Below are 22,514 nucleotides of genomic sequence, written 5' to 3'. Positions count from 1 at the left end.
TAGTGAAAGAAGACAACCTTACCCCTTTATCATAGCAGTTGGGAATAGTTGACGAGGTGTACAAAGGGCAAGACAGAAAATAGTGAAAATCAGAACAAAATCAGGACTTATAAACTTTCAACAACCAAGTTAATATGAATCGACCAGCTTCAAAACGGCTCTTGAATGTTTACAGAAAATTTCAGAAAACCGAGAAAAACTGTAGGATCGTTTTGTAGACTAGGAAATATTTTAGGATGTTTAGGTTTTTCACATGAACACTGAAGTAATCCCAGTTCTACAAAACATTCAGATCCTTCATTGTTTAAAGTTTCCTGGGATTTTCTGTAAATGGAGAAGAGGCGTTTTGGAACTGAACGACTCATATATATTGTATAAGTTTATTGTGTTATTTCCTTATTTGTTGATTGTATCCAATCTAGGGAGGGGAGTATATTAAGAATTTATTTCTTTAGTTGTAACTAGTTCCGTGTAATGTAGGTTCCTGTCACCGCGGCATGGTGCATCTTCAAGTTGCGGATCGAGGAGAAGGCCTCTAGATATAGAGGTTAGCTGTAAATATACTGAATAAGCAGTCGCGGGCAGACAACAAGGAGTGGTTCCCCAGCTTGAGGGTTTGTGTAAGGCTAACATCATCATTCTGTAAAAAATATAAGAAAACAACGGAAACATTCACAGAAACCTCGGGCCAGGACTGATAACTTGGCAGGACCTCAGCAAAAGAAAATGAACATGAGATTTGGAACATGGAATATTAGATGTCTTTATAGGGCAGGCGTGTTAAAATACGTAACGAGTGGGTTAGAAAAATACAGGATGTACCTAGTAGAAGTTCAGGAAGTTAGGTGGGAAGGAAATGGAACTGTGAATTCGGGAAATTTTATAATCTTTTACGGGGAAGGAAATAAAAATAACCAATTAGGAACAGAGTTTTTCGTTCAGAAAGGAATAATATCAGCAATTAAGCGCGTTGAATCTGTTACTGATAGACTTTCTTTTATTACTCTTAAGGATCGGTGGTGTCATATTGTTGTTTTAACTATACATCTCCCAACAAAAGATAAAGATGACGATATATAGGACAGTTATTACATAGAAGTGGAGCGGATATTTGGCCAACTCCTGCGATATCATATGAAAATCATGTTAGGGGATTTCAATGCGAAGGTAGGACGAGAGGATATCTACAAACCGATTATAGGGAACGAAAGTCTGTAAGCCAAGGTTAGGGGAGGAAAACATCATCATAATATTTTAATTTTTGTTACTTGCAAGCTAGATCATGCATGGATACTAAATTTCACATTTCTGTATTTACGTCAAGTACCCTAATTGTTTTGATGATCATGAGAGAGCAACTGAATGCGTGACGAGATCAATAAACTTCATGTATTAACAACATCTAAACTAACAGAACTATCATAATTTAAATCAGTGTTTTTTCTAAGCATAGTGACTAGCTTACCGTGAAAACGGAAATTGTATCCAGAACGGAACACTCAAAAACATTCCGAATAGCTTCGAGAAAAGATGTAAAGGGTAGCGTCTTTCGAGCTCAACTTGGGAAGGAACGATGCCGAGACCCCAGATATTGTGATATATAATTTGGTAATCCAGTGAAATATGTTGCAATATATGTGGAATATCCCCATTTATTCATTAATAATTATCTATTTATGTAAGAACTGAACACGAATGCAAGTATAGAACTGTCTATTGATATAATGGACATAAATTTACATACGATCGTAGGATTTCATAACTTCAGTGTCTCGTAACAGCCAAGACATGAAATTTTCTTACTCTACAATGTGTTGTTCTTAGAATGTATTAGAGTTCATATAGAAGGAATGGAAATGGCTGTATATGAGATAAGATTTTAAGATTGAATGAGGCGCGAGACTGATGAATTTTTGCATGAAATATTTTTGATGAGATGACATATTTTTTGATAAAACGCAGTATAAATTATAGTTAATAATAATAATAATAATAATAATAATAATAATAATAATAATAAAATTACAATACCAATTGCGTAAACAATATTTTCCGATAAAGAAAATAATGCCACGACGGGATTCGAAAACCGAGTCTCTGCGATAGGAGTCCACTAACCCAGGAATTCCTCATGTTAAACTCAAAACTAGTAGTTACGGAACATAAACATAGGACTTTCTATTTCTACATTATTGATACAATTCAAAGAATGCGAAAATAATGTCTACCACCTTTTCTTCTTTGGAAGTTAGAAGTTTAGGTGAGAAAGAATTGTAATGTAAATCGGGACCATCGTTAAAAATGATGGAGTAGCCCCGAATTCAAAAACGTTTCGTGATATTTTCCTCAATGAGGAACGTCTATGTAACTTGTTTTCGAGATAGAGAAGGAAATCTCGAGTAAGTTATTGTGACAGTCATATAAAGAACTTTTCTTTATAACATTAGTACTTTATGCATAGTCTTACATGAAACGATTTAACTAGCTACAGTCTCTGTGCAAGTAAATTGACGCTGTAGGCTAGTGGTTAGCGCATTCAACTTCTACTCGGGAGACCCACTTCCAAACCCCCACCAAGTTCAAACTTTTTCAAATATTTTAATTTCAATTTCAATTCATACTCGCTAGGGAAATACATGAAGTGGTATGCGGGGATCTGCATATGTTATATATCGTTGGAAAGGTCACACCGAGTATACTTCACATGCGAAATATGTCGCTTGAATAGGGCCTGTAGGGCGCGTGGTGCCCATTTAAAAATCAGAACAAGGCTCGCTCCGAAACACCAGAAAACGTGGATAAAATAAGAAGCTATGACGTAATTGTTTTGAGACGTGGTGTATATATAGGTTTGAAAGGTAGCTGAATACGAATCTGACATCAAGTGTTTACAAATCAAAATGACGGATCCAACATGGCGGACACAAATTACAAAGAAACATGCTATGAATCTGAAATCAGGTATACGGAGATATTCGGCGTCGCTGTGTATGAATCAGATGCTAAAGGTGTAAAATTCAATATGGCGGACAAAACGTAAAACACTGCTGGAACTGAAAGCAGGTAGGTAGAGGTTTTCGTGGTCGCGGTATACGAATTCAGTGTTAAAAGTGCAAAATGCAATATGACGCAATTAATATGGTGGGCAAAAGGGGCAAAAATACAGAATGGACGTATGAGTATCGAGATGAGCATGGGCTCCGTCTCGATCTCCTCTCGATTTGAAAACCACACAAGATCGAAATTACTTTCGGTATCAGTACCATCCTTACTACGGAGAGTGGACATTTATCATACATATTGCTCACAAGTGTACACGACATAATGTGAAACTGGAAAGACAGTTATGGAAGCGTAACGATATTTTAAACGCTTTCAGATGGTATATGAATATAATTGCAACATACCCTACAGAGGCCATTCAAGCGACATATTACAGATGTGAAGAGTAGTCGATGCAGCTTTTCAACGATATATAACACATGCCCATCCTTGCGTATCTCTCCGGCGGGGGGGGGGGAGTTGGTAGTAAAATAATTATTTCCTATGATTGCAATCTGTTCATATCATAAAACTTTCATGTGCACTACAAAACCTGCCCTGCATTCTGTGCCTCAATGTTGGCATGTTTGTATAGCAAAACACGTTCCTTATTTCTTGTGAAACATCATCTACTTGCCCCCTTATGCACTATAGGTATTTTTCTACTACATGTGTAAGAATAATATATTTTCTATGCCCATTCTGTACATATCTTTTTTGCATTTTGCGTCCGCCACATTCGATCCGTCATATTGCATTTTGTACGTTTAACATTGAATTCGTATTCAGCGACCACGAAAACCTCTGCCTACCTGCTTTCAGTTCCATAGCAGAAATTTTAAATTTTGTCCGCCATTTTGAATTTTACACCTTTGGCATCTGATTCATACACAGCGACGTAGAATATTTCCATATACCTGATTTCAGATTCATAGCATGTTTTTTTGTAATTTGTGTCCGCCATGTTGGATCCGCCATTTTGATTTGTAAACATATGATGTCAGATTCGTATTCAGCTACCTTTCAAACCTATATATTCCACGTCTCAAACCAGTTACGTCATAGCTTCTTATTTTATGCACGTTTCTTGCTGTTTCGGAGCGATACTTGTTCTAATCTTTAAATGGCCGCCACGGCCCCTACAGGCCCCATTCAAGCGAGATATTTCACACGTGAAGTATACTCGGTGTGGCCTTTCGAACGATATATAACACATGCAGATCCCCGCGTACCACTTCATGTACTTCCCTAGTAAGTATGACAAGCAAGATCTTTCCAGAAAAGAAAAAAAGCATGTTGAAATGAGAATAATTAGAGAAAATCTCTCAATGGAGGCAATGATTTACAAACTTATTACCTGCAGTTGTTCATGATTTGATATTTTCATCTACTTTCAAGCAGTTTCTGTTTCATGTGTGGTCAGTGTTTTTATTTCTTTGAACATACAGTATGTAATGAAAGAATACATTACATGCACAGCAATATTGAGGTTAATATATCGTGTTCATTGGATAACACGCTCCGAACCATAGGATTAATCTCGGCATGGAGAACTGTTTCGTGAATCATCTACTCACAATTCTACTTACATAAAGACCTGGCGCAGTGCTACCAACTCCTGTCCTTGTGAGAAAATGTTTGGTGTTAGTTGGGTTTCATTTATCCAGGTGTTTTACAAACTACGTATTATCTGGAAAGGAAAATGAAGTCTTTGAGTTTTACGTCCCACGATAATGCCGGTTCAGCTAAAGGAGGCGGTGATGATGAGAATTGAATGAAATGGGGGAATGAAGAAAGTGGAAGGAAACGGGAGAACCCCGAGAAAACCCACGCACACGTGTTTGTCCATCACAAAGCTCACTTGGTGAGAGCGTGCAAATTGTCTGAACACCAAGTAATTGAATTAGAGCACTCAGGTGAAGAGATACTTCTGCTGGTGAACTACAACTTACTTAAGTTTGTTTAGTTCTCTTTGGTAGTTATTTGTTTAGTCTTCTCCTCTGTGTTTGGTTCTTCCAGATTTTTCTCATCTACTGTAGTACGTATCTATGAATTTGTGAATGTTTAACTGTGCACTTTATAAAAATTATTTCCTTTATCCGAAGTCTTATCGAAAAAGATTTTATCTTAGATATGACAATTTTTTAACATTGATCTATCTATGTTATCTATATTTTTCAGGACTCAACGAAAGGTCAAAGACGATTTAAAAAGAGTGGAATTAACATGTTTCGCACGTATGTACGTCTCGTTCTGACCAACATTACATGGCTTAGAGACAGAGAAGATTTAAGGGAAGCTGTAGCCCTAAAATATAACGTGCAGGTTGTGATGAGAAAAACTACTGAAAAGCAAGTAATGAGGCCGAAGGTATGAATAATAACTGTTATTTAAAATATTCTTAAATTTGTTAATCTCATTAAAAATCAATTTTAAACGTTTTGTATGAAGCGGTGGGAACAATGTAAAAGAAAATTACTTTTGGAACCTTCTGATTTGCAGCACATATTGCTGATTAAATTTTACAGAAAAAATTTCTTCTGTATTGTATGTATAAAATATGTCTTGCTCCCATTTGCGAGAACATGGGTAATATTTTGTGAACATGTATTTTTACATGAGTTGAGTTTTTTTTATTATTTTTATCCTAAAATGATTACTAATTTTGAGTACTCATATTCTTGTGAAGGAGAATGGAATAGTTTTGAATATAGTACAGCAATATATATAACACAACGTGAATATAATACAGCTAGAAATTCAATATACTTCTATAGTCTTTACAGAAATGCAACAGCCACTCCACGTTGCATCAATACCATGATATTTTGGAGAGCAATGAATGTGGATTGTTTTCTGGCATTTAAAACACTGGAAATGAGCATTATTTCCCACAAAGAACAACGTCGTTGATCACATTATATTATGAAATGTCCATCCGTTTTCCTAAGTGATGTAGGGCTATCGGTGTCTTGGCCCTTGTCTCGATGTGATTCTCATCTTCTGGCGGATAAGGATAATCGCTATTTCTCTTCTGAACCCAACGTGTCCACTTTTGCCACTATCATGTAGTTCCCGATACATAAGCCAGCAATATTCAAGCAACTAGAAAATAGGTTCCACCACCAGTTTTTGCAGCGAAATTTAGGGCATCAACTTGGCAATAATTTGTGAAAAAACTCAACGCCTTCCATATCAGCATTACATATTTTTACATTGGATTGCGTTACTTCGATGTTTCTACCAGTGGCTCTGGAATAGCGCCTTGTTACTCCTACTACTGAGGAGTCAAGTAAATTGATGTAAAAATGAATATTTAATTGTCGTGCCACCTGCAAACATACACAGCACCATCACTTTGAATATCGAAATTGCCTCGTTTCTCTTTTCTAATTTCTTTGACAGGTTTCAGTGAGTAATTTTCTATTTTTCCCTTTCGAAGAGTCCTAATTGCTTTGACATTTTTTTCATATAGTTGCTTTACTGGGTTTTACAATGTGAAGAAATTGTCAAAGAATACTTCCTCTGGCTCTCAAACAATGCACAACAAATCGTTTACTACTCTGGTTCCAAGCGGTAATTGAATCACACTATCTTCCTTTCCACTGTATAAAGAAATCCACTGCGAGTCAAGGATTGAGAACCACGATTCAAAAATGCCACAAATATTGAATTTAAATTCCAAGAAATAAATTTAAATGGGATTTAATGTACCGAATTAATCCTGTAAAAAATACAATGAAAAATGTAATCTATTTCAGGCAGTGAGTTCAAGTCCCGTAACCTATTAAGAACTAAATTGTCAAAGTATTAACACGACGCAGTCCTACAAAATATTCTTGACCAAACCTCAGAAGCCAATTGGAATCGAGAAGCACGACCACACGAAAACAATGAAACCCGCATAACGGACACTCTACTCAAAAACTCCAATCTGGATTGCAATTACGTCCCGTCTTGTGCCGTTTAAGGAAAGAATAAACATGAGGTATTTGCATAAAGGATAAACGAGACTGTAGCTAATTGGTCCGAAGAGACACTAACTTTGACAACAAACTCATTCTTGAACTTCGCAAATCAAAAATTTTAAGCAAGAAGAAAATTTGTGTGGTATAACAATTCAAGAAACTGCACATTTAGATCTTAAGTGCCATTTCAAGACTACAAGGCACTTTGTTTCACTTCCAAATTTTCCAATTATGCAAACCACACAAGAATTTAAGTGGATCACAAATTTCATTCGTCACAAGAGTTTTCTCACTACAAATATATGCAAATTCCTCACAACCTTGCTCTTTCTTACATTCTTCATTATGATTACACATATTCAGAAACTAAGAAATAAAGAAATTCATTTCGAACAAGGTGAACCATTCACTAATTTCTCAATGAGAATGACGACAACTTTTGCTGTTAAAGCGAACATTTCCACTAGACAAGTCGGTCCTCCTACCTTAACCACAAACCCGGAAAGTCACCAAGCCTCCGTGCAGCAGAGCCCTGCAAACCCAGGCCCGAAAACGGCCCAGCCCGGCCCGTTACGAATGTTAGTGCTAATTCCACTATTGCTGTCACTGCTACTAATATTACTAGTACCACTACTGCTACTACTCATTACTATAATAATACAACAGCGAATACCACTACTGCTATTTCTAGTAATACGAAAACAAAGCAATGAAATTGAAATCTTTGAGTTTTACGTCCGGCAGTTATACCGGCTAGGCTAAAAAAGAAATAATGAATGAATAAAGTGGAAGGAAACGGGAGAACGCCGAGAACCCTCCCTCCCACACGGTGTTTGTCCACCACAAGTTCACTTGCCGAGAGCTGGGATCGAACCAGGGACCCCATGCACCAGAGGTGAACGCTCAACCACTGAGACACCGTTCCAGGAACACCTAATCGACCGTGGCGTCTTGCTGATTTATTTGATCATTATATGTTGTTATATTTGTAGTATCATACTATAAACAATACATTAACATGTAACAGCCTTTGGTATTTCCCTTGCTAATTGAACATTACTACAAATTGCGCTGATCTTATGAGCACGCCAGTTCACGGTTTTGGCCTCCGTGGTATAATGGTAGCATACTAAATTCTACTTAATAGGTCAAATACTTGACTTTATCATACGTTCTTTAGGTAACTACGGCTGAGGGCGTATGGATGATGATGGGATGAAACAGTGGGAGAAATCGGGACCATCCCGGAAACTCCCACGCACACAGTGTTTGTCCATCGCAAAGCTCATAGCACGAGCAGGGATTGATCCGACGACCTCTAGCACCAGATACGAGTGCTTCTCCTAATAAGCCACCGTTGTCCCTCGTAGATCAAGCATCGGTTCACATTCTACGAAGACCGGCGATAATAACTGGTATTTCTCCTTTTTTTCTGTACTTAGAAAGTAAATTCGGTACCACCAGACATGTCAACCCTGAGGCGAAGTCGTAGCAGTTGTACTAGTATTAGCAGTGGTCGTAGTAGTAATAGTAGAAATAGTAGTATTAGTAGTAGTAGTAATAAAGAGTCACTTTCCCAAACACATTACGATTAGCATACGAATAGGCTAACATTAGTTTCCGATCTGTCTTTCAGAGTGTCCGGGCCAAACTGGGCGCGCCCGGCCCGTGCAGGGCTCTGCCGTGTAGCACGAAGCCTACGGTGAGGAAAGGGGACAAGGGAAGAGGTGCGCGCGACCTTGAGCTAATAGCTGAAAAGCAAAGGAATTTTCACCTATTTTTAATAAAAACCAAATCTTAACACTCGTTTCATTCGTACTTTTTAAAAGAAAATAAAGGACAAACAATCCAATATAACACCAATTAGTTTCTTGGTATTTACAGACATTTTTATTTTTTATTTTTTCTTCAATAGTCAATTATCTTTATGCTAATTTTCTTTCTTGTTTACTTTCTCTATTTCTTCGTCACGCACGCGTTACAATATACCACCCCTGTCTTCTACTTGAGTTCTCTTACGAAAATGATATAAAACTAAGACTTTGTCACCAGAGGCCAGGTAGTTTTTTGTGTGTTTCGCATCATAATATTACTTCTGGCGTTTGTGCATTTTTGAAAGATTCCCTTCCATTATTTCTCCTATTCACTAGCGAATCCAGAAGGATCGTTTGGGAGGGGAGGTTCGCTTTGTCGAAGATGAGCGTAGCTTCAAGGTGACCAGTATTTAATTTGCAAGAATGAGACTCATATGAATCCGGGGCTGGAAGGGGTTGGGGAAAAAAAAGATTCCCAGATTGCACTTTCGGACCCGAAATTGTGTTTTTCTTTTTTCTTTTCTTTTTTCTTTTCTTTTTTTTTCTTTCTTTTTCTTTCTTTTTTTTTTTGTAATGGGAGTATTTTTTCTGTAGATTTAAATTAAATACGTACTTCCGTTTCGGAGACGTGACGGTGTCATGATTCACTCACACACAGTCACCGCAACATATGAGATGCACTGTCTGGCACAGTAGGCCCTACTTGCACAAAAGATAATACTGTATAGACGATATCATTCATTTTAACGAAAGAGTGTACAATTTGCTCTAATCATTTATATTTTGAGTTACTTGCGGGACAACAGTTAGAAAAATTAATACAAAATTAATCTATCTCTATAATTGTGTGGGGTCCACGAAACATAGTATAATTATAGTTATGCTTACAACAACAATAAAGTTACCTAGGTATATTATACTAGCCTTCGTCTAGGTGGGGCTCGCCCCAGATCGCCAATCTGGTCGGCATACGGCCGTAGCACATGTTCCAACGTGGTACTGTGGCACAATATTTCGCGTTCTTCCTTCTGCCTTTCATATAGAATTGGATTGAGCTAAGACTGTGTCACGAAATTCAAACACCTCGTAAGGCATTTTAATGAACCAGCCCCATCTTTTTTCCTTCTCTTCTACGTTGTGAAAAAAACGTTCAAATAAATATTGAATTATTTTAAATGAAAAATCTAACTACCAACTTTCATGTTTCTAACCGCAAGGGATCCCGAGATATGGCATCTTATAATAATAATAATAATAATAATAATAATAATCCCACCCCTTTTCTTCCCTTCTAGGTAAAATATAAAAAATGTTGCTATACGTATTGAATTATTTTAAGTGGAAAGTCCATATACGAAATTTCATGTTTGTAACCTTCAAAGATTCTTAGATATTGATATCTTATTATAATATTTGCAATCGCCGCCACTTTTTCTTTCCATCTCTTTTTTCTCCGTTTTACTATATCAAAAAAAAAAAAAAAAGTTGAAACGCGTGTCAAATTATCTTAAATGAGAAATCCAAATGCCAAATTTCAAGTCTCTAGTCGTAACGGATTCGAAGAGATGGCCATCTTATTAAAGTAATTTCCACCCCATTCTCCCTTCCTTTCTACGAATTTAAAAAAATCCTTCCTTAGTAATATCCTACGTAACAAATCTTATATACTGTCCTAATTTCAAGTTTCTAGCTTAAGGGTCTTCACTACAGCGAAATTAAACTACCGCTAATTTTAGACTTTTTTTTAAAAAATATCTTCAAAACAAATAAAAATATTGGAAAAACAGAAACGTAGTGAACTAGACAATACGATTTTGCATGTGATACCTTTACCACAATTCACCTATCTGCTTTTGCTAAACCGCTATTTACAGAACCCGCAAAAAATGCTAAATCTATCTACAGTTGCAAATCGAAAGCAGATAGTTGAGTTGTGATAATGGTATCACATGCAAAATCGTATAATCTAGTTCACTACGTTTCTGCTTTTCGAATATTTTTATTTGTGTCGAAGATATTACAGAAAAACACTAAAATTAGCGGTAGTTTAATTTCGCTGTAGTGAAGAACCTTAAGTGGTTTGGCCTGTACGAAGTTACTCACTCAGGATTTCGTCTTTTATGTATGAATTACAATAACAAACTTGTGTTATTTCTCAAGAAAATATGAAATGCCATTTGAAGTCGTAATAAATCCCTGGTCCCTTCCTAATGTTTCCGTGTTGAACCCCAAAAGTCACGGCTCTCTTTGTTGATCTAGTAGCTAGCGAACGTATCTTTGATCTTTGATGCAATGTGTTTTGTAGTTTGATTCCCGGTGAGTGAGCATCGAACGCACTACAGTGGTTCAGATCCAACTTTAAACTCTAGTCCTCGTTCTGTAAAGCATCGCTTTTGGCAAACGACGTAAATACATATTAATCAATCAACCAACTGAAAAGTCTCAGTTTCAGAGAGCTTCCCGGTAAGGAGCGCTGAAGATTCTACATTTCTCTTTATTCAAGGTAAAGGTACTTGAAGTTTCAGGACCCGAATAACATCCCCATATCCTTTTTCTAGGACACAATTTTAAAATATACGTTTTTAGTTCAAAGAGTGAGCCGTCTTACCCTCCTTCTTACAGCTGTTTGTCCAACGAATGAATCATATTCTCGCTCCTTTGGGGCTTATGATGACCGCCCCAAGGAACTAGGTAGAAACGTATTCACAATTCAAATATGTCTGTATTAAGTACTATTAAGTACCACACATTTTGATTAGACTCTGCTACGCTTGTCACACATATTGGATCGGTCGGGAAAAAGACCATGTTAGTATTTCCCAATGATAAATGCTGAAAGTTCAAAAAACCCTTTGGAGGGGGCGGTTGCCCCCTCCGCCCTCCCCGTGGATCCGCCAGTGCTCCTATCATATTTATGTGTTCGCTTTCCATATGAGCATGTGGTGTTGCCTTTAGCTCACATTCCTTATTGCTCGTGGGTCGAAGTCGTGCAGAAGGGAGAAACTATAATTTGGTACCAGTTTGAATGTAGCTATTTATTGAAAAAAATTATGTGTGATACTAAATTCGGATGTATTGCTTCATTTTCTTGTACAAAAGTCTTAAGCAATTTATAATTTTGTTGAAAATTTCCACGATATCCAGATTACGGTAATTACAGGCTGGACAATACATGATTTCAAAATCGAGAAATTTAGCCAAATTTTAGAGCCTCTTCGCATTACGAACAGGATGTCTATCGAAGTATGAATAGCGTAGGATAATGTCTTCGAAAATAAATTTTTCAATGTCTTCTGCTGCAATTTTGTGTCATTCGTAAGAATATCTAGTTAGCATTTCTACTGCAACAAAATGTATGAATCGCTGATTTGAGAAACGTCATAAGTCAGCCATATGCCGAAAATGAGTTTACATTCAACTTTGATTCTTGAAGGATAACTACACAGTTGGATTGTGATATGTCAGGGATCACTTTGACGGAGTTCGTGTAATATGGAGCTGCAACAAGTGCCCCTGAGTTGGGAAAGTCACAAATCATTCACTTTAGGCATTACTGTCATTATTGACATGACGTTTCTCAAATCAGCGATTCATATATTTTGTGTGGCCTTCTTTGGTGGGAAATGACCCTAATGGGGCGTTTATACTTGGTCGATTTAGTCGCACGACTAAATCGATTTAGTCGCACGACTAAATCGACTCGCTGCATTTGCCACTAAATCGAAGCAACTAGGCCGAATCAGATCGATGGATATGTTGAATTATTTCAACCACAGAAAATAGAACGTCTTTCAATTCAGTTGCCAGTCGATTAGTCGCCTTCGATCAACAAGCGATTAAGTTGAAGTCCCGTTTACACGGTCGATTAAGTTGAAAGTGACGTCAATTCAACTGAATCGAACGCAAATCGACTAAGTGTAAACGCCCCATAAGGCATCAAACTGCCACATGCGCGCAATAGATGGGGCCAGATAGTGTAACAGTTCATTTTGCAGTTTTTTTGTACTTTCTTAACCTTTTGACATTCAATCTAGGTTTCAATTATATATGTCAAGTAAGTTTTTATGTTTGAAATGTAATGTTTTCTCAGTGCTGGATGCTAGGTTTTTGTAAATCCAAAATGTCTTCTTCTTTCTTCTTTCTCATGACGTCTTGCTTTAGTTCAACGCGATATAATATGTCGGCAGGATGAAGTTGACCTTTTGTAGGAAAGGGCCTGTGATACATCCATAAGGTGTCTGGGTCACAACAACCGATTTTGATGAAACTTGGTAGACTAATAGGATACCTTGCAAAACTAATGTAATTAGCAGCCATTTGTCGAAAAAGCTGTAGTTTCTGAGATACAGTCGATTCATTGAAGATGACATTTGTCGTGATATCTCGAGAACGGCTCCACCGAGATCAAACAAACTTTGCAAGCTCTAGTAGATACATGAAAGCTTTAAAACGAAATTAAAACGAATGTCTGCCCCTGCGCAGAACTGCACAGAATGCTCAAATAATTGTACGCATGCGCATATCTCGAAAACGTGAATACTGCGGAACTACATGACGAATATACAAGAAAATAACTAGACTCAAAGCTGAGCGTTTTCAAGGAATTGAGGCAAGAAGAAGTTAAAGTGGTCAGCCCCCGGATACCCGCCTCTAGTTACGCACTCTGTCTGGCTTCTCAGTCATTTATTTCCATTACACCTGTGTAGAAGTCATATAGTTAATGTTAATAGTCGCCATATTCGGGTTCGTAGTGATATCAAGTACTGTATGTAAGTCATCAATGTTGCACAACAGTAACACAGTATTAAGGGAGCGTAAGGATAAATTATCAGGCTTATTATCGCGGTCTATTGGAACACGTCAGTGTCATGCAGGCATTTATACTTCAAAGAAACTTGCAAAATCATAGGCCATAAGGTTACCTATATATAGTTAGTGTGGCCGTGAGACGAGTCCTTTGGGGTTGTCTCATCTCGTCGCGTGAAACAGTCTCGCCACAAAAAGTGTAGCCTGGTTCCAATTAGGGATGGGCAAAATCGGTTTCTAGAAAAGCCGAATTCCGAAAAACCGACATTTCGGTTTTCTCCAAAAAACGGTCCGGTTTTCACCAAAACCGGTTCGGTTTTTAAAAGAAATAGGTTTCATTTCCTCCAAAACCGGTTCGTTCTTCCACCGGAACCGGGTTCGTTTTCTTCAACACCGGTTGGGTTTTTTCACCGAAACCGGTTTCGGTTTCCTACAAAAACCAGTTCGGTTTCTCAGAGATTCTGCGAAAACTTTTGGAAAACAAAACTATTTCTGTGGTAACGGAACCGATTTCCGGGGAGCAACACATACTATTCTGGTCAGAAATAGAAACAATTTTGAAAAAAAAAAAACGGAACCGGGTTTGAAGAAAATCGAAACCGGATCCGGTGAAAAACCGAACCTGCTTTGTAAAAACGGATAACCGGCTTCGGTGAAAACCGAACAGATTTCGGTTAAAACCAGTTTCGGTGAAAAATCGGGTTTTGAAACTTTCCAAAACTCGGTTTCGGTTTTTCTAAAAACCGAAAACCGGAAAACCTGTTTTTGTGCCTACCACTAGTTTCAATAAAAATCGTTTATCCTTACACTCTCTTAATACTGTGTTACTGTTGTGCAACATTGATGACTTACAGTACTTGATATCACTACGACCCGAATATGGCGACTTCTTCAAGTGTAATGGAAATGAATGAATGACTGAGAAGCCAGACAGAGTGCGTAACTAGAGCCGGGTGTCCGGGAGCAGACCACCCGAACATCTTTTCACCTCAATTCCTTGAAAACGCTCAGCTTTGAGTCTAGTTATTTTCTTGTATTATGTTATATTCGTCGTGTAGTTCAAACTAAGCAAGAGAAAATATATCGCAGTATCCACGTTTTCAAGATATGCGCATGCGTACAATTACTTGCGCATTCTGCGCAGTTCTGCGCAGGGGCAGACATTCGTTTTAATTTCGTTTTAAAGCTTTCATGCATCTACTATGGCTTGCAAAGTTTGTTTGATCTCGGTGGAGCCGTTCTCGAGATATCACGACAAATGTCATCTTTAATGAATCGATTGTATCTCAGAAACTACAGCTTTTTCGACAAATTCCTGCTAATTACATTAGTTTTGCAAGGTGTCCTATTAGTCTACCAAGTTTCATCAAAATCGGTTGTTGTGACCCGAACGGCTTATGGATGTGTCACAGGCCCTTTCAAAATTATAATCGGCCAGGAATAACTATGGATGGTATCGAGACGAGACCAGACGATACTTTGTACAGTCTCGGTTGATAAATAGCGGTCTCGGTCTCGTCTCGAATCAAAAATCGGCGTCTCGGTCTCGTCTCGGTCAACAGATGCTTGTTTCGATCTCGGTCTCATTCTCGCCTCGAAAGTCTCGAAAATAATAGTGAGAAATTAAAATTGTGAAAGTATTATTATCGTACAGTCTGGCGTTTCCGTTTCTTATTTTTTGCCTTCATTTTTGACTTAGAATTATGGTATGCTGTAACTCTTCATAGCTAATTTCCTAGCGCTAATGATTTCCATGGGTGTGTTTCAGGTTCAATCGTCAGTAGGTATATCATACCTGAAATAAAACCCTAATAATAACCCGTATTTCAGTTTCAGCAATATACTTTGTCTCATATAGCCTCAGTACTGCCTACCCAATTAAACTCTATTAAGTTAATTCCAGTACTGTACAGTAGTGTATTTCCTTCATTTGGATCAAAATTGTTCAAAACCTCCTAAAGGATAACGCAATACATAGCAGCAAGAATGTATTTAATCGTACCGAAATGGAAATTTTACAATTTCTCATTTATTATCCAATACATTCTACTTTGACTGTCATTTTAAAACAGATATAACGTTCATTATCTTAACAAATAGAGTAAATTATTACTACAATACATTTTGTTTCAAATTCATCAACTGCTTTATTACCGTTTCACATTTCCGTGTTTAATTGACACTTATAACACGAACTTCCTGAACCTTATGGTCGGAGCTAAGACACTCACTTTTACGATGTGTGATCTCGGGTTGGATCACGAAACAAATTATAGATTCGAAGTCCGATGTTTCCATAGTTCGCGTCTCACTTTAAGTACTTTCTGTTTCTTATAGCCTACAAATTCATAAGGTTGTAAAGTATTACATAAGCATATATCCAGTGCTGTAACATAGCTTAAGCTTATTCGTGAGCTCTCAGCGGTGCATGTGATCTTTACTAGAGAACATTAATCGTGTATTCATTACGTTGAAATTTTATATTGATCGAAAATTACTTGCGAAACATAGACATACATATTATATAAATAGTTAGGTAATTCCAGCTATTTGTATCTATTTTTTCTCTCTAGCCAAAACGAGTGATTCTTAACTTTTTAATTTTATTTGTATTAATTTTCGTAGTTTTGCTGCGATATGAAGGATTGAATAGTCAAAAATATTTTTTCACTGTACGACTTTTCTTAAATTTTGGATCCATTATTACCCTACCTTACCTAGTAAAAGTTATATACGAGGGCAAGTCAAGAAAGACTTGGACTGATTTTTTTCCCGGCAGTTCTGTTAACGCTGGAGCTTCATAGTTTGGCATACAAGTAGGGTGGGTCTTGCTGTGCATATATATAAAATGTTGTTAAGGAATCATTGCATGTTTGGTAACCACGACTTTTTATTGCAGGTGATGTTCTGCGCCGCCTCTAGAAGTCGCCTGTAGAAGAAATGGAGTCATTACGAGATGAACAATTTGCAGCTATACGGTTCTGCTATCGCCTGGGGAAAAGTGCAACAGAAACTCTAGGAATGTTGAGAGCAGCCTACAAAGATGACGCTCTGCCACGAAGTACCGTGTTCTGGTGGTTCAAAGAGTTTAAAGAGGGCCGAATGACAATCACGAAAGCTGGTGGACCAGGTGTATCAGCGTCAGCTGTTACTGAGGTGAACATTAACACGGCAGCAGTCATTGTTAGAGAAGATCGCCGCATCAGTATCGACGATCTGGCAGCCGCACTACGCATATCTCATGGCAGTGCCTTCAAAATTTTGCATGACCACCTCCACATGAGCCGAGTGTGTGCGCGATGGATTCCGCGACTCCTGACACCAGAGCAGAAGGCCGTTCGAGTGGAGACTTGCAGGGAGCTGTTGCAAAGGTTTGAGGATGGTGGAGACGCCTACCGCACCGTACGACTTTTTTCTATTCCCTGCCCTAAAATCCAGACTGCGTGGACGCCGCTTCTCCGATAATTCCGAGGTTCTGAAGGCATCGGAGGCGGTTTTGAAGGACCTCTCAAAGAATGGAATGCGACACGTGTTTGAGGACTGGAAGACTCGAATGAAAAAGTGCATTCAAATGGGCGGGGACTACTTTGAAAAGGATCATGTGCCTGTTGCTGAGTAATAATAAATTGCCTAGAAAAAAAATCAGTCCAAGTCTTTCTTGACTAGCCCTCGTATATGTGTGTACTTTAGAGACAGACTATGCTAAGCCACTTTTTCATCGAAATTCAGTTAAGAATACTTTTTAAATATACTATGTTCTTTCTAGTGGTATTAATTTGTAACTACTTAGTATAGTTCGAAAAACAATACTATAGTCCTTACTTAAGGAACCTGTTTTCGCTTCTCCTGTAAAATTAGGAAATAATGACTTGGTTTAGTTTACATCTGTGGTCCAGATATAATAAAATCATCACCATCATCATAATCAACCATTATCAATCCACTGCTGGATGAAGGTCTTTCCAAGTCCTCCGCAACTATCTATCTTGGGTAATTCTTTTCCAGGTTATTCCCCAATGATTCTTGATTTCGTAGACCTTCTTGTATGCGGACGTTTCCTAGGCTGTTTATGCCTCGTGGTATCCAGTTTAGAGTTGATTTCGCCCATCGATCATAATTTCTTCTTGCAATACGTCTAGCACATTTCCCAGCTCATGTTAAAGTTATTTCATTAGTACCAATCATTATTTGCCATATAATTCATCTCTATACATTCGGGCTACAAATAGTTCCAATCCGCTGCTTTCGGAGCACATAAACTCTACTTTTTGATCTTCGGACTACACTTCGGGCTTTGTGATACATTGAAATCAACACAATGTGAGGACTCCATTTAGTCTAGCGGCTAGCACGCTTGATTTCGGTTGTCGTGGCCCCGAGTTCGATTCCCGGTGAGATAAACTTGAACGACCGAAATGGTTAGGATTCCACTATAATCAGTAGCTCCACGTCTCCTTTAGCCGCCCTTGCATAACCATGGGACGTTAAACTAGAGCAAACCATACCAAAATGTACACAATATGTATTACTATCTGTATGTCCTTGAATAATTGCATATAGCTATATGGTACGGAGGGTCCTTGAACAATTGCATATAGCTATATGGATTGAGTTTGAGGTGGTCGGTGATCACACTAAACAAAGTGAAATGTAATTAGGATGAAATTGAACTTTTAGTTAAGCTCGGTTTTAATCTAAAGTGTACACCAGGCCTAAGGCTTAGGGGAACAACTAATTTATCAGTAACATTTAATTTTATTACAATTTGCATTTACATGTATTGCTGAAACGAAAACTTTGATATTAACATTATAAGTAGCCAAGGCTGTAAAAAATGTCATCTTTTGAAAACATTCTTGCATCATTAAAAAAAATGACGAGCAATTTTAAAATATTTTCCAGTTAGTTACGTTACTTGCCGTATATTTAGCATAATATTTAGCAGTTTATTTAAGTGGGCAACACTGGTTAAAATAACGTAACTGCAACTTGTAATTAAAATGACCAAAAAATATTATTGTAATGTTATAGAAGCAAAGGAAAGCAACAATCATTATTTTTTAAATAAAATACGTCATTTTAAGCAGTATAACAATCACTACCCATGTGTTTGGTATCTTTGAAACGGTTTGAAATAACAATCGTTGTAAATGGCATTATGATTATTCTGGCTAAATCTTTTGGAAGCATCTACATGATGAAACGTGATTAGTCAGCATGTTTCCGAAGTAAAGTCTTTAGAAAAAAATAAAATTTTCATTTCTTCTAACTTTGTTCCTTTGTTCATTCGAAATACATTATACCATGATTATAGTATTTGACGCTAAGATACAATTGATGCGGAGTGAACCGTCCATGCCGTTTGAGATATAAGACATCTCCAAAATATTGATGTTAGTGATTGTCACCGTCGCATTTGTGTTGTAGCAAATGTGAGGGTGCATTTTACCTTGGTTGCACAGATGGTGCGTGGAGTGATGCGGTGGATTCTATTGTTTTAAAATGATAATCAAGATTTTTAAATGTTTCATATATATTTTACAAAATTATACACAGATGACGGATACAGACTATACAGGTACCAATAGGAAGATTGAATAATTTATCGTGAGATCCAGCCGCCCGTTGCACGTCATACATATAGTTTCTATTAAATACTGAATCTAGTGTTCTTGGCGCACTCATTGTTTCACTCTCTTCCATGCGATGCTTCAGCTTGTTTGAGTCTGACCTCCGGTGCGGGTTCTGCCCGTGCTGCTGCTGTCCTCGTGATTCCAAAGTGAAGAAGAAGGCTCTCTCCTTGTCTTGAACATGTATCAGGGTTGCCACACTCGAGACTCGCGATGATGCCAAACACGGGTCTGAATTATGCTAGATTTTTGAAAATTATGCCAGATTTTCAAATTATCTTTCCTAACTAATTTTAAAGACCCGACCCTACTTATCTTCATTATTTTAATGACGTGTTTCAACTGTATTTATGTACAAAGCTAATATGACGCTGTCAGGAATAATAATTTAATAATTTGGTAAACGGCACATTATAAGGGAGGAAGATCGAATTTATTTTTTATGAATGGTTCACAGTTTAAGAAACATATTCACAACATGCCACTTCCGACACAGCCCTGAAGCATTTCTTTTAGTGTAAATTGAAAGGGACAGAAACATTCCATATAGCCAGACATTCAGGTTTCAGTTGACAGTAATAAAACTATGGGTAAGTAAATATGTTTTGTAGAGTCACGTTTTGCTATTTTTGAACATTTCTCTGAATTCAACAATAAATTACAACCGCGGAAATACTGACTGGTTTCATTGCTCCAACCATCGCTTCAACTAAGAAGAATAATTCCAGACGGTCCTTGAACTATCTAAATTTTCGTTCTTTTTCTGTTCATCAGAGGGAAGAATGAAATTATGCTAGATTTGGCCAAGATGCTAAAGTCAAGATGCTAGATGCTAAATGCATGTTAATTATGCTAGATCTAGCATCAAGATGCTAGATATGGCTTCACTGACATGTATAGTCCTTCACCGTCCCTGTGCTGCCACCTGCCAGGAAAACCGAGGAACTATCCAAAGATGTTACAGAAAGCATGAGGCGATGTGGTAGCCTTGGCTACCACATGTGGTGCTCCGGTGAGACTACTTGGAGGAGAACTCACGAAGGCCGAAGATTCAGGGAATTTTAGCTGAAATGCGCATGAAAAAAATAAGGATTAGAAATCTAATGCCTAATGACACTGGAACGCATGACAACGTCGTGTTATGCTGTTGATTAATTTTGTTGCGTGCCTTTTCTTACTCATATTCTGAGAAGCACTTGCACATTCACAAACGGTCTCAGTTCACATACGACAGAAGAACAATAAAGTAGAGGATCACACAATATATACACTTGATGGTAATTTCAGTTCGATGTTAATTTAAGTTCGAAGAGGAAGTCCAATGAAGCATTTTGGAACTGGTTAATACATAATATTTCTATTTAGACAATATAGACACTTAATACTAATTCCAGTTTTAAAAAAGTAGTGAAGTAAAGGCTTCAAAACTTGTTAACATAGAGTACTTTCATTCACCTACAGTATACAATGTAAAAGATAATTCCAGCTCAAATAGGCAATTCTGGGCAGCGTTTCTGAACTGGTTAGTATATAGTACTTTTATTTACACAGAATAGGCTATTCCAGTTCAAAGAGGCACTTGTGTGTTTTAATAAAAATAATTTGAAGTAGCTGTTTCTGTTTCTTTTTAATCACTTCTGTGCTCTGAAGGCTGGGTATTTGGGAAAATCTAAAATGTAGAACAGGAAGGCGCGTCTGTTCCAGTGTCGGATGTATAGTGAGTTTTTCTTTTACTTTACGAACATCATCGTCATTGAGGTGATGGAGCGCAAATTTTGACCAAGTTTCTTTAGTTTGCGGAGTTGGCAGCCACAATTTTAGATTTTCAATAGAACGAACACCGATCGATTTACCGGATAAAGGATCCCGAAGTTCAAATACCTTCTGCCTACTGGTCTAGTCGAAATGTATGGTCTCCGGTACAAATCAACAAACTTTGAGATCCGTTTATCAAGCAAGCTACCGGTACTTATAAGGTGTTGTTTCGAGGACATTAAATCGTGAGTCTGGATCGAGCGCTTTTTGTTTTCGCCTTTGTTGACTTTATCATTTCTGCATTTCAACAAATCCTTTCTACGCAAGTCTGCCATTACAAGTTTCTTTTACCAATCCTGCAACTCGTCTTCAAGCGTTTTCTCGGTCAAATGAACACCAAATTGCTTTTCTATATTAACGTTGGGATCAATGTTAAGATGCAGTTATATCGCTGACAGACCTAATGAAGCAGAAGCAGATTAAGTAATCTAACAATTTGAGATACAAACATCGGCCAATCTGCGCGCTTTTCTGAACAAAAAGGTCGAACAATCGAGAAATGTTAGAATGCTCGCATTTGACGACGCTTGATTTCGGGTAAAAGCGCTTGCAGTGCTTTATTTTACCGGCATACTTGTCTATAGGTTCCTTGCATCTTTTAGATGTAAATTATTACAAAAGTCGGTGACTACTGTAGAAGACACTCCTAAATAATCTAAATAATATCAAAGGCATTTAATAATTGAAGTGTTCTTGGCTACCGTGAGGCAGTAAGCTTGAAGATACCGTGTATAAACATCAAGGACAGTTAACAAAAACTTTTCTCTCTTAGGTCCCCGAGGCAGAGGTCTATATATATTACATGATAATAGTTCACCTTTTCCTGTCGCAGTGACAGATTGTATAGGTGAAGCAGTAGGTGTTTTATGTGATTTGGTCCTCATGTAGACTTGGCAGTCCCTTATATGGTTACGTATGTCTCTATTCATGTAGGGCCAGGGAAACGCTCTCGAAATTAATGACAGGAATTTGTCTCTAGCAAAGTGGTCCGATTTCATTTTGATACTTGTCATGTGTGTTCGGAATGTACTTAGAGGGCACACAAATACACCAACAATTCGGAAAATGAAAATCACGAATCTGCAATATTCCGTTAACACGATATAAATCGTTCCACTTTCTACTACTAGGATGATAACTAACGTTAGCATTGTTATCTTGATTATCATCGTTACTGTTCTTTTCTAGATAAGAAAGAACTAAAGAAAATTCGTAATCTAATCGTTGTTGTTTCACCAAATCCTCTACTGAAATATCTGCCACGTCGGTGCACAAAGTCTGCAGTGCGTGAGTACGTACAGTCTTGTGCTCCTTCGATGGTAAAACACGAGTTAATGCATCTGGGTTCTTATTCTCGGGTCCAGGTATGTATTCAATCTTGTGATCAAAGACCAATGTAACAATATATTATTCCAATGAATCTTTTGCAGATAGTCGAG

At 37.7% G+C, this 22,514-nt stretch overlaps 1 protein-coding gene across 1 annotated transcript in view; it reads left to right on the top strand.

The window, feature by feature from the left end:
* Positions 1-22,514, top strand: part of LOC145670282 (cGMP-dependent protein kinase 2-like) — a 508,984-nt gene that overhangs the window by 73,305 nt on the left and 413,165 nt on the right. The window contains exon 2 of the mRNA XM_081738722.1: positions 5,224-5,412. Within this exon, the coding sequence (XP_081594848.1) occupies positions 5,224-5,412 (189 nt within the window). The remainder of the gene's footprint in view (positions 1-5,223; positions 5,413-22,514) is intronic.

Source organism: Thermobia domestica, chromosome 14 (genome assembly GCF_964235325.1).
Source record: "Thermobia domestica chromosome 14, izTheDome1.hap1.1, whole genome shotgun sequence".
NCBI classification, from domain to species: domain Eukaryota; kingdom Metazoa; phylum Arthropoda; class Insecta; order Zygentoma; family Lepismatidae; genus Thermobia; species Thermobia domestica.
This window is presented reverse-complemented; position numbering and strand designations above follow the sequence as displayed.